Genomic DNA, 13,822 nt, shown 5'->3' on the forward strand with positions numbered 1-13,822 from the left:
ACTTCAACGTCATCGAGTCGTTCACGGAGCTGTCGCGCATCGTGCTGATGAGGCACGGCATGGAGAAGTTCTGGAGACCAAACCGAGGTGAGGAGACCAGGGAAGACTAAAGTTACAGCCACTGTAGGGTCTTGGGTTGGGAAGTCTTAGAGTGCATTAAAACAATGGGAAAGGTCAAAGGTTATTGTTGGTGTGAGGAAACTTGGGCTTGTTTGTTATTTTATGTTGCTTCCCTTCCATTCTTTGATTTGATTGATATATGGAATATATCTAAACTCAGCAAAAAAAGAAACGTCCCTTTTTCAGGACCCTGTCTTTCAAAGATAATTTGTAAAAATCCAAATAACTTCACAGATATTCATTGCAAAGGGTTTAAACACTGTTTCGCATGCTTGTTCAATGAACCATAAACAATTAATGAACATGCACCTGTGGAACGGACATTTAGACACTAACAGCTTACAGACGGTAGGCAATTAAGGTCACAGTTATGAAAATGTAGGACACTAAAGAGGCCTTTCTACTGACTCTGAAAAACACCAAAAGTAAGATGCCCAGGGTCCCTGCTCATCTGCATGAACGTGCGTTAGGCATGCTGCAAATGTAGGCATGAGGACTACAGATGTGGCCAGGGCAATAAATTACAATGTCCGTACTGTGAGACTCCTAAGACAGCGCTACACGGAGACCGGATGGACAGCTGATCGTCCTCGCAGTGGCAGACCACATGTAACAACACCTGAACGGGATCGGTACATCTGTACATCACACCTGTGGGACAGGTACAGGATGGCAACAACTGCCCGAGTTACACCAGGAACATACAATCCCTCCATCAGCGCTCAGGCTGTCCGTAGTAGCGTGAGAGAGGTAGGACTGAGGGCTTGTAGGCCTGTTGTAAGGCAGTTCCTCACCAGACATCACCGGCAACAACGTCGCTTATGGACACAAACCCATCGTCACTGGACCAGACAGGACTGGCAAAAAGTGCTCTTCACTGACGAATCGCGGTTTTGTCTCACCAGGGGTGATGATCAGATTCGCGTTTAGTCGAAGGAATGAGCGTTACACCGAAACCTGTACTCTGGAGTGGGATCAATTTGGAGGTGGAGGGTCCGTCATGGACTGGGGCGGTGTGTCACAGCATCATCGGACTGAGCTTGTTGTCATTGCAGGCAATCTCAACACTGTGCGTTACAGGGAAACATCCTCCTCCCTCATGTCGTACCCTTCCTGCAGGCTCATCCTGACATGTCCCTCCAGCATGACAATGTCACCAGCCATACTGCTCGTTCTGTGCGTGAATCCTTGCAAGACAGGAATGTCAGTGTTCTACCATTGGCAGCGAAGAGCCCGGATCTCAATCCCATTGAGCATGTCTGGGACCTGTTGGATCAGAGGGTGATGGCTAGGGCCATTCCCCCCAGAAATGTCAGGGAACTTGCAGGTGCCTTGGTGGAAGAGTTGGGTAACATCTCACAGCAAGAACGGGCAAATATGGTGCAGTCCATGAGGAGGAGATGCACTACAGTACTTAATGCAGCTGGTGGCCACACCAGATACTGACTGTTACTTTTGATTTTGACCCCTCCTTTGTTCAGGGACACATTATTCAATTTCTGTTAGTCACATATCTGTGGAATTTGTTCAGTTTGCATGAATCTTATGAATCTTGAATCTTATGTTCATACAAATATTTACACATGTCAACTTTGCTGAAAATAAACGCAGTTGACAGTGAGAGGACGTTTCTTTTTTTTGCTGAGTTTATTTGGAATAATGAAAGGGGGTTGTCTCCTGCTTGCTGGGTTCTCATTTGATGGGTCAAAGCGCAATGGGCTCTCCTCGTCATTGACGCAACAGCAGCTGTCGCACCTGCAAAATAAACCAGCAACACAACTACATTGTTGTCATGTCCTATGCTATACAGTTATAGAATGTAATACAACTTGACGATGTCCGTCCCTGTCCATCCTCCCTCCCCACCAGTGTTTAGCCTCCAGGACCTGTGTTGCCGCTCCATCGTCTCATGCACCCCCGTCCACCTCATTGACAAGCTGCCTCTCCCCTTGGCCATAAAGTCCCACCTCAAGTCCTTCTCCATGGCCAATGGAATGAATGCTGTCATGATGCATGGACGCTCCTACTCCGTGGCCACCAATGCGGCGGGCGGCGGCGGTGGCCTGAGCGGCAACAACAACAGCAGCAAGGGAAACAGTCTCAAACGCTCCAAGTCCTTTAAACCGCCGTCGAGCCCCCCCAAGACTAGTAGCAGCAAAAGTAGCTGTAACATCACCTAGTGAGGGGCGAGGGAGGAACTTCTGAGGCCTCCCATTGGGCCTAATGCTATCGCTGTATGGGGTGCTCCAGGTTCCCAATTTGGAGACGCATAAACGCACAACAGGAACTGTAAGAGCTGTGAGGGAGTCCAATATTGGCTTTCACTCTTTCATAGCCCCCTATCGCCATCTTGTGGGTCGCCGTTAAAACCCACAGCTACCACCCACTGTGACCAGTAGAGCTCGCTAGCTTGTAGTCCTAAAACCCGGAAGTGAGTTACCTCTGGTTCGTTCAGCCTTTCCTATGGAGAAAGAATGGGGTTTTGGAATAAACACTGAAAATAAGGTCAGAGGTTAACACAGGCTTAGGAGATCTTATACAGTACACTTTGTTCTATGAGATAATATCAGTCAGTTAACATGACCTTTATTCATGTGCTTTTTTTTAATTACATAAATGCTTCAAAATTCACAAAGTGACGTTAACTGATGAAGATGATCTCCTAGAACAAAACATACAAGATCTCCTAACCCTGTGTTTACCACAGACCTTATTTTCAGTGTTTATCTAAAAACGACAGTCATTTTCCCCATAGGCTTTGTTCATCGAACCGTGGCGGAGTTAGTGCCTACAAAAAGACATGACTATTTCTCTCCATACGGCCTCTTGGACTTCAAGCTGGACATCACTCACCTTACGGTCAACACTACAAGAGAGTATGAGGACTCTGAACAGAAACACTGGGTATATTTAAGTCAAGACTTATTGTACATGCGTGGTAATTGGGCGGCTTGTTTTCCAGCTGATTTTTTTTTGCACTGACCTCTTACGTGATTTGTCTTTAATGTTTTGGGAGTTTGTTTGGGATTGTGTTATGCCTGTCTGTTGACTTTGTCCCTCTTCAATACTTATAGCCTATGTCTGGGTTGTGTTCATTAGGGCATGCGATGGAAAACGTTTTGCAGCGGAAACTGAAAATTTTAGTTTTTTTCTTGAACAAGCTCATGTTGTCCTTTCTTGTTTGTCTTTATTTTTATTTGCTGCTTACTGAACATGACCCTGGTTTGACATGGCTCAGAAACACATTGAGTGATTATTCTTTCCAAATCTCACACAGATTTGCCAACAAATAGATAATGTAAAATATTGAAACTGCAGCTAATTTATTTGATTTTATTATTAGCTCTGTGCACTCTGGCAAAGTATTTGTGTGTGTCTGTTTTAATGATTTTATTAGGAGGGTTAGTTAAGAACAAATTCTTATTTTCAATGACAGCCTAGGAACAGTGGGTTAACTGCCTTGTTCAGGGGTCGAACGACAGATTTGAACTTGTCAGCTCGGGGATTCGATCAAGCAACCTTTTGGTTACTAGTCCAACGCTCTACCCACTAGGCTACCTGCCGCCCATCCATCTGTTGGTCTTCTTCTGTGTGATGCTCTGTCTGTTGACTTGGGTCCTTGTCCTGTTTGGCACCAGAATGTATAACACCAGTCTGGTCTGTGCTCATATGATTGATTTCAAAGCAAATGGGGTCAAGCTGTTAAATCTCATTGTAGATTACACTGGTTTCATTTCAGAATAATGGGTGCAATATCAGACTGCCCTCCCTCACTTTGCAGTTTAAAGGTATACTCAGCAATATGACGTAGAGGCAGAAAGTAAACTGCATGGGGGGGGGGGGGGGGGGGGGAACTTCCATAACAACTAAGCGTGAGGCTCTACTTCTATCCTGTTATTGTCCCGTGGCTACCAGGCTGTGAACAGAGTGAACACAGATACTGTGCGAGAGTCTTGCATCTTGATCATCTCCATATCTGCCGTGCTGCTCGTGGCAATGTCATTTAGCTGAGTCGACCTTTTAATGCTGATCAGAGAGCCAATGGTGTGTTGATCCAAGTCTGTTTGCTCATTCATGGCCCTTTGCCCTGAGTGAACCTGTGAGGAACCAATATGTGCCTGGCTTTTTACCGGTATCATGATTTATTAGTAGGACTTTTGGGGGAATGGCGCAAAGGGCTAAAATATCTTTCATCTGAATCACTTTGAGGAATGGATATGTTAACTTGTGACTTACTAACTTTGGACTCCAATAAACTTAAATTTATCCACATAAAGCAAATTCCATACAGGCTTAATAAAAAAAAAAGTTCATATTCACAATTTTATTTATACCCATTTGTTTGTAAATAAATAATATTCTGTTTTTTTGTTGTCTTTTATATTTTTGTAAAGGACAATTCTTAATGTATTTACATGTAAATAAAAGGTCAAGGAAAATAATCATTATTCAGGGTATTATAAGCACTACCTGTATGTGGTATAAGCTGCTGAGTTGATTGTAAGGATGATGAACGGTTTTGCAAATAAATGTGGCTGCATAGTTGCCATGGAAATTAAACTGGTGTACCTTTTTATTCAAAATGATTTATTACTGAATAACTGTATTGTATACTTTTGATTAAGTTGTGTATATTTAGTACTTACCCTACTCTTCCTGGGAACCAAACAGGAAACAAACACAAAACACAAATAATATACACTGCTCAAAAAAATAAAGGGAACCCTAAAATAACACATCCTAGATCTGAATGAATGAAATATTCTTATTAAATACTTTTCTTTACGTAGTTGAATGTGCTGACAACAAAATCACACAAAAATTATCAATGGAAATCAAATGTATCAACTCATGGAGGTCTGGTTTTGGAGTCACACTCAAAATTAAAGTGGAAAACCACACTACAGGCTGATCCAACTTTGATGTAATGTCCTTAAAACAAGTCTAAATGAGGCTCAGTAGTGTGTGTGGCCTTCACGTGCCTGTATGACCTCCCTACAACGCCTGGGCATGCTCCTGATGAGGTGGCGGATGGTCTCCTGTGGGATCTCCTCCCAGACCTGGACTAAAGCATCCGCCAATTCCTGGACAGTCTGTGGTGCAACGTGGCGTTGGTGGATGGAGCGAGACATGATGTCCCAGATGTGCTCAATTGGATTCAGGTCTGGGGAACGGGCGGGCCAGTCCGTAGCATCAATGCCTTCCTCTTGCAGGAACTGCTGACACACTCCAGCCACATGAGGTCTAGCATTGTCTTGCATTAGGAAGAACCCAGGGCCTACCGCACCAGCATATGGACTCACAAGGGGTCTGAGGATCTCATCTCAGTACCTAATGGCAGTCAGGCTACCTCTGGTGAGCACATGGAGGGCTGTGCGGCCCCCCAAAGAAATGCCACTCCACACCATGACTGACCCACCGCCAAACCGGTCATGCTGGAGGATGTTGCAGGCAGCAGAATGTTCTCCACGGCGTCTCCAGACTGTCACGTTTGTCACATGTGCTCAGTGTGAACCTGCTTTCATCTGTGAAGAGCACAGGGCACCAGTGGCGAATTTGCCAATCTTGGTGTTCTCTGGCAAATGCCAAACGTCCTGCACGGTGTTGGGCTGTAAGCACAACCCCCACCTGTGGACGTCGGGCCCTCAATCCACCCTCATGGAGTCTGTTTCGGACCGTTTGAGCAGACACATGCACATTTGTGGCCTGCTAGAGGTCATTTTGCAGGGCTCTGGCAGTGCTCCTCCTGCTCCTCCTTGCACAAAGGCGGAGGTAGCGGTCCTGCTGCTGGGTTGTTCCCTCCTACGGCCTCCTCCACATCTCCTGATGTACTGTCCTGTCTCCTGGTAGCGCCTCCATGCTCTGGACACTACGCTGACAGACACAGCAAACCTTCTTGCCACAGCTCGCATTGATGTCCCATCCTGGATAAGCTGCACTACCTGAGCCACTTGTGTGGGTTGTAGACTCTGTCTCATGCTACCACTAGAGTGAAAGCACCGCCAGCATTCAAAAGTGACCAAAACATCAGCCAGGAAGCATAGGAACTGAGAAGTGGTCTGTGGTCACCACCTGCAGAACCACTCCTTTACTGGGGGTGTCTTGTTAAATGCATATAATTTCCACCTGTTGTCTATTCCATTTGCACAAAGCATGTGAAACTTATTGTCAATCAGTGTTGCTTCCCAAGTGGACAGTTTGATTTCACAGAAGTGTGATTGACTTGGAGTTACATTGTGTTGTTTAAGTGTTCCCTTTATGTTTTTGAGCAGTGTACATAATACCATGTCACCTGTTTCTGCCTCATGCTTTAGTAAACAGGAGATGGCTCCTGCCCTATGAGCCATTCTGGCTCCTGCCCCATGAGCGGTTCTGGCTCCTGCCCCATGAGCCGTTCTGGCTCCTGCCCCATGAGCTGTTCTGGCTCGCACCTACATAATACCTACATACTACTGTGCAAATTACAATACAAAATATATAAAAAATATGTCTCTCTTCACAGTCCCCGTTGTGCCGTAATGTGATCTTTTATCTGGTTTTATTGCTAGCTTGAGTTTTGTGGTGATATTATTGGCTATTCAAAGCTTTGGCAATGTCAGTGCGCGAGCGGTGGGAATTTTTTGTTTGTCTTTGTCCTCTCCGACCCCTTGGCTGTCGGTATCAAGCTCAAGTGAAGTAAAACGGTGGGGGGTCTGAATTGATTAGTCGCCCCGGGGTTATTGGCTCCACAGCCCCTGGCTCGCGGCCTTTCCGCAGCGGCTCTGAATGCCGGCGGTCAAAAGTCACGCGAAGGTTGAAGGGTCACGTTCAATGAAAGCGAAGGGGGTTTGCTTCTCATAGCCCTTTGAGCCGTGTGGAGACAAAGATGAGTCACACACCATTGAAAATGTGTCGCTTTACGTCTTGCCACCTGACCGTGGCATCTCTGAGCTTTGTGTGAATGATGGGTGTAAACTGACCGACGCGTCTAGACTTCGACTTGAACACAACCAAACGTAAACAACATGTTTCTATGCATGCACTATCAGTGTCAAGTTGCGCATATTTCTTGCCAGTTCTGCTGTGCGCGCCTCCTCAAAATGTTTGATTCTTTCTCATTCAAATAGCCTATCTGGTCGAATTAATCCCACATTTAAAAAGTTGTCTATGTTCATGACATATTCAATATTTAATATCAACATTTTACATGATACACTAGAATTACACCATAGTCTACTCATTGCGTAAAAGTCGATTGCGTAAAAAACGGAATTAGACACATGTCAACTTATTTAACAGTGTGCATTTATTTTATTTGTTTTATGTCACCTTTATTTAAAAAACAGATAGGCCAGTTGAGAACAAGTTCTCATTTACAACTGCGACCTGGCCAAGATAAAGCCAGTGCATGGGTTCACTAGCAAACAAAATGTACCTCCTGTTTGGAAACTTCTCAATCAATGCCCATTTATTTGAGCATTATGAGCAACACTTCTGGAGTTTTTGTCTGGACGCATGAAACATTGATGGATTTCTCACCGGAATGTTTGGCCCAGTGCGTACTGTTGTTGGGACAGCTTGACAACACCACCCTATCAAGATTCCTTTGATGTCTTTACAATGTTTGTCCAGTTGCTTAGTGCATGGTGCTGCTTCATAAAGGTTTCAGACACTGGACAAGCATGGGGGAGGTCAGAGGCGCTGCCCTTCCTACCTCTCGTCACACCAACGCCGATATTGCGACTCTCTCTCTATCTCTTTGTGTAGTGAGTTGACTCCGCACGCATTGGAAGTCAGCTTAGATATAGCCTGATTTTTTTTTTTGCAGTTTTCTGTTTTAGTCTAACGGTTTTGCAATTTTTATCAAACCAGAGTGGATTCACAGATGTTATTTTTGTCCTCTTATTCGAGGCTACTTGTTGAATCAATGTACAGCGCAGAGGGAGATCTTTTTGTTGGACAATGGTTTATTCATCTGAAATTTGAGAACCGTTTCTCTTGCGTGGCAAGCGACAAATTGGCACTTGTACCCAGATTGGTTACGCACAAACTGGATGGCTGCATTTGAACAAAATGGACGTATTTTCCTGAGGGGCTGCACGGAAGTTATGGAACTTGTTGATGGATGACTTTCATGAAAGTTCCTTTTAAAATGAATATATCTTACCTCAGCTGTCGAGGGGTTGGAGGTGGAAATAACGTGGACACAAACCAGCCAAAAGCACTTATATACCCAAAAGGACTCTTATCAGGACGCGTTGGTTGGTCCTCTCTTGTGTTTTTGGTTTGCCTCTGCGTCTTCCCACAACAGACGTGGAGTGCAAGTCTAGCTGGTTCCAAAGTGGAACATCCAGGAGTTTGTCCCAACAAGCTGAATGCTAACCTTTGGGTTGATGCACAAAGCACCTGCGAACGGGAATGTGAAGTTGACGAGGTGAGGCATTTATATGTATTCAATATTTAATTCCACAATCCATTGTCTGTCATTTGTTTATGACAAACTTAAAGTTGTAAGGAAATGTGTTATTCTGTATGACTACACATCCATTACATTTTCTTTTTCTTTTATTAGGCCTACCACTTGGTGTTTGTTGTTTTTAAATATACTATGTATTTTTACCTCAGTAAATGCCTGTTGTTATTCTCCAGGACTGTGCTGGCTTTGAGAAATGCTGCACCAATGTGTGTGGACTCTTCAGCTGTGTGGCCGCCCGTTTCTCTGATGGCACCCCTGCTCAGCCGGATGGCCAGGGCGGAGGAGAGAAGGGCTCCGGGGGCCAGGGCTCCATCGCCACCTGCCAGGGCTTCATCTGCAGCCAACAGGGGGCCACCTGCGACATCTGGGAGGGCCAGCCCATCTGCAAGTGCCAGGACCACTGCGAGAAGGATCCCAGCTTCACCTGTGCCTCCGACGGACTCACCTACTTCAACAAGTGTTACATGGATGCTGAGGCGTGTACACAGGGTGTGACGCTAACTGTGGTGACCTGCCGGTTTCATCTATCTGGGCCTCAAACAAGTCCACTCCCCCAGGACACAACAGCCAATCCGACGCTGATGACCTTCCTGGAAGACCCCATTCCCCCAACGCTCTTCTCCAACCCCAGCCACCAGTCGGTCTACATAGGCGGCACGGTGAGCTTCCACTGCGATGTAATGGGTGTCCCGCGGCCCGTCGTGACCTGGGAGAAGCAGAGCGAGCGCCACGAGAGCCTGGTAATGCGGCCCGACCGGATGTACGGCAACGTGGTCATCACCAACATCGGCCAGCTAGTCGTCTACAACGCCCAGGTGTGGGACACAGGCATCTACACTTGCGTCGCCCGAAATGCAGCTGGTGTCCTCCGCGCCGACTACCCTCTCTCTGTCATCCGTCGGAACGAGGACGACATCTTCTCAGAGGACCCCGAGATGGCGGGAATGCCTATGGGGCCCCCGTTTTCGCCCGCCGACTGCCTGGCGGAGCTGGACCGGAGGGAGTGCTCCGCCGAGCGCTACGTTGACTGGTACTACGACGCCGAGCAAGGTACCTGCTTGGCCTTCTCCAACGGGGGCTGCGATGACAGCCGTAACCGCTTCGAGACCTACGAGGAGTGCCAGGCATCCTGCCAGAGGGAGGGGATGGGAATCTGTTCCTTACCTGCGGTCCAGGGCCCCTGCAAGAGCTGGGAGGCCCACTGGGCCTGGAACTCACTCTTGAAACAATGCCAGGCCTTTGCTTATGGCGGTTGCCAGGGCAACAGCAATCGCTTTCGATCCAAGAAGGAGTGCGAGGCAAACTGTCCGCAGTCCAAACGACGAGCCTGCAAAACATGCCGGGCCAAAGGTAAAATCGTCCCGAGCCTGTGCCGGAGCGATTTTGCCATTGTCGGTCGGTTGACGGAACTGATCGAGGACCTCGATTCTGGGATCGCCCGTTTCAGACTAGAGAAGATCCTCCGCGACGAGAAGATGGGCTTGGCATTCTTTAACACCCGCCACCTGGAGGTGACCCTGGCTAAGATGGACTGGAGCTGCCCCTGCCCCAACATCACCATGGAGGAGGGCCTCCTATTGGTCATGGGAGATGTACAGGACGGCATGGCCGTGATACACCCCGACAGCTACGTCAGACCCATCTCCGATAAGAGGCTGAAGAGGATTCATGAAGTCTTGGAGAAGAGGACCTGTGAGATGCTGCAGAGGTTCCGGGACTAGGGGATCTATTCGATTCGTATCTCGGAAGTTCAGCGTTGCAGTGTGATTTAAAGGCAATTCTCCCGCATTAGAGGAGACTGCATTCACGGTAAACACTGCAAATGTCGGCTCAATAGGAAATGACCTTCACATTTCTATCACGCAATCTAACGCTTCAGCAAGACAGATTGAATAGAGCCCTAGAACTGATCACCTCAACTTGGGCTGTCATAGCAAGACTAATATACAATGGCATAGCCCTACAATGACATTTTCTGAAATGGAACGCACCCTACAGGTTGTGAGTAACTCTTCGGTGGAGTTTGTGCCATGATGTCCTGTATCAAATTACAGTGCATTTCTTTCTGACACTGTTTTCATTGCCCAGAAAAATCAAGCGCTGACTTTTCAAACAATGCCAATGTTGTACATAACACAATCAAAATGAGATGTGTAAATACCATTATTCAAATAGGTTTATTCAAATGTAATGTTTCATGTGTAAGATTACAGTGAATACAAGTTATGTGCCGCACTGTTTTCTAGTGATAATTCTTTGCTGAAGTGGTGTAATGTTTCTCCCTTTTTTGAAATCCCATAACTTCAATGCATACTTCTTAATGGTAAATTAATACTCCAAGTTGATTGAAAAAAAATGTAATACTTTTTTTCCTACACTTTTCTGATGCGGGTGTCATGCAAAAGCACCTTCCTACAACAATCCTATTCATTTTAATCAATAAAAGCGAGCGCCATACATTTTGAAGTTACTAAACAAATCACCTATGAGGAAATGACTTGTGTAGATCGGAGTTGGAAGGTGAGGGAATTATTGGATTTGGCATTGATTCAAATAAGGTATCAGTTCAGGTTCATTTTCAACCAAGTGTTAAATATCCATTACTGGTCATGTTATACCCTGTACAGACAGGAGCGCGATGGTGCATTTGTGATGTTGGAATGGAACCCCAGAGAGGGCAGTGGACTTCACACCAGACTCTCCTTCCGGAACAGAAGGCACTTGTTGTTAGCTGGCATGTCAACCTAACGTTACAACGACAAGAGAAAGTGGTTATAAGCCGACATCAAAGTATTTCACACATTTCATTTTGAAGTAAGAAATGGGTCATGGATGTTTCAATGTGGCATCTTTTGCTATTTGAATACATTTGGTCTGACAGTTAATTTAACATGTTTGTGTTACTTACGCATATCATTGGGTTTCATTCACATCGTTATGAAAATCCTAAATGACTGATATTTGGAGTATCGCTTCTTACCATTTTCTCCAGGAACAAGCCACTCCTCTCTGCCACAGACCTGAGCAGGGTGACGTCCCTTAGGCCCCACTCTGGATTTCTATAAGACATCAACAGTTTGAGTTATTTGCTTCGATAATGTGTGGTCCAATAGCAGATATATTCAGATTCCGGCATTATTGTAGTTCTCACTTACCTCGACCTTAGACTGAGGTCAAAGTCGATGTTGCTTTGTGGAGTGATCTGTCCATTTAACGCATAGGGCTAGAGAGACAATATTAGAAGACGTAAGACAAATTCATGAGGGCAATTTCACAGTGAGTTCGAAATTGGACTCCCTAAAAACACACCACTTCGATACAAGTGGCTTTTAGTAGCAGTTTAGGAGAGCATTTTCCCCAATCCTTTCCCTAACCTTCACCTAATTCTCCTCACTTGCTACGTACATGTTTGAAACCTGCTGCGTAAGTTCTGCTAACCTGCAATGAAAAGGTATATCAAAGTTGCATATTTTTAGGGAGTCCCAGTTCTAAATATGGGAAATACACAAATATTGCTTCCAACATCCTTTCTTCTACATGCTTATTTACTGCCAACATCAGGTTGAGGATATAATCAACACTGTGCTTGTAACACCATTATAAAATACCCCGTATGTCAGCAGTACTCCTTGTGGTTTCAGGATGGTTCCCGCTCCTTTGAACAAACCCTGTGGGTAAAAACATAACATCACACGATAATGAGTAGTGTAATAATGACTAGTTTGCAATAAAAGTATCATGTATCATTGGTTAGTGGACCATTAACTGTGTATTTATAAGAGCATCTCTATAGACAATATGTAGGCCAAGACAGTATTCACCTCAGTGCAGGACATTGGGGAGATATGGATCATGTTGACGTTGAGTACCAGGTCCAAGGACTCGGGTTGGATCCCACCCCAGTTTTCACAGGGGAGAGAGGCGTCGAGGTGGATGGCAGGCTTCACGTTCGGCAGGTTGTGATGCGCTCTGTATGCGTCTATACTGGTGGCGGGGACAAAATAGATCATTCTCATTGTAAGCATCAACAACAAATAATAGCTGCTGATATAGGCCTACTATTATTATCAACATGAATTCCTAGTAACCTATTTTGAATAACAGTCAGCTTTGGATTTTGGGAAAAACAACTCAGATCTGGACTCACTGAATCGTTATGCCTGACGTTACTACATTATGTATTCATTTGCAAGCTAAAAAAAAAACTCTTTAAACTCACCTGGCTAAAGATTGTCGGTCAAATTCTGACGGCTGCCAGGTAATATTTCGTAAACCCTGTGCGAAGTGGGTGACATGTTGCCCCGTACCAGACGATATCTCCAGTGCATTCAACGGTTTCGCCGTATCCACACTCTCACGGAGCACCGCAAGGATGGGTTCCTTATTTCTCTCGGCGGCAGGTGCATTGAGCATTTGGGCAACTCCTGGATACACTCTCCGCGCTAAAAGATGCAATTGTTTCCACCACTCCAGTTGAACTAGTTGGCTGTGGAAGTTAGTCACAACCGAGCTCTGAACGATATCGCCTCAGGACTATAACAATAGTAATCGACTTCCGCGTTGTGTCACGTGAATAACACGTCACCTGGCCTAGTGTAATAACTGCAACGTTATAAAAAGCTGCACAATGTGCATTTTTCCTGAGATTGCAGTTCCTTAGAATGGAGTAGCAGGGTGATTCTTCAACTACAGGGCACTTCTATGTCCTCTTGGTACATTTTGTGAATTTTATTTGAAAAAAATATACATATATATATATATATATTGTTGTTCTTTAAGTATTATATTAAGTTCACACTACAATCACTCCAGATTTTTTAAACACCTGTCTGTCAATTATTTTAGCTTCTATTCATATGCAATTTATACCTCAATTTCACTGTTTTGCCCTTGTCCCTGACGCAATTTTTGTGCTTCTACTATGTTTTGCTATTAGAAATCATTAATAATTACACATTATAAGGTTATCTAATCGAGAAAGAGTAAATTAAATTAAATATATATCAATATTTATTGTGAGTATGCCTTTATATTGTTTTTTTTTACACAAAAATGTCCACCACTGGGGGCCTATTCCTCATTAATAATGTTTTTTTTTTCAAGAGAATGTTAATTTAGTTACCATGGAAACGTATTGTGACACTGAAGCACGCGGCTGCAGCAGACAGTTGTTCCTGATGTGATGTCCAGAAGTTGAAGAAAATCTAGGTAAATATTGCTTGTGTAGAGAATATTATTTATTGTCAG

The 13,822-nt window shown here is 45.0% G+C and overlaps 2 protein-coding genes across 2 annotated transcripts; one reads left to right on the forward strand and one right to left on the reverse strand.

Moving 5' to 3' along the window:
* Nucleotides 1-102: 102 nt before the first annotated feature.
* LOC135524384 (WAP, Kazal, immunoglobulin, Kunitz and NTR domain-containing protein-like) lies at nt 103-10,296 on the forward strand. The gene is made up of 3 exons (XM_064951861.1): nt 103-1,300; nt 8,411-8,533; nt 8,749-10,296. Exons 1-3 carry the CDS (start codon nt 1,031-1,033, stop codon nt 10,294-10,296), a joined length of 1,941 nt encoding a protein of 646 aa, XP_064807933.1. The 5' UTR covers nt 103-1,030.
* Nucleotides 10,297-10,733: 437 nt separating this feature from the next.
* LOC135524405 (methyltransferase-like 26) lies at nt 10,734-13,137 on the reverse strand. Its single transcript, XM_064951912.1, has 6 exons — nt 12,795-13,137; nt 12,397-12,559; nt 12,184-12,243; nt 11,731-11,798; nt 11,556-11,634; nt 10,734-11,319 (listed from the first exon to the last, which is right to left on the reverse strand). Exons 1-6 carry the CDS (start codon nt 12,986-12,988, stop codon nt 11,263-11,265), a joined length of 621 nt encoding a protein of 206 aa, XP_064807984.1. The 5' UTR covers nt 12,989-13,137; the 3' UTR covers nt 10,734-11,262.
* Nucleotides 13,138-13,822: the final 685 nt, after the last annotated feature.

The sequence above is a fragment of the Oncorhynchus masou genome, chromosome 4 (genome assembly GCF_036934945.1).
Source record: "Oncorhynchus masou masou isolate Uvic2021 chromosome 4, UVic_Omas_1.1, whole genome shotgun sequence".
NCBI classification, from domain to species: Eukaryota; Metazoa; Chordata; class Actinopteri; order Salmoniformes; family Salmonidae; genus Oncorhynchus; species Oncorhynchus masou.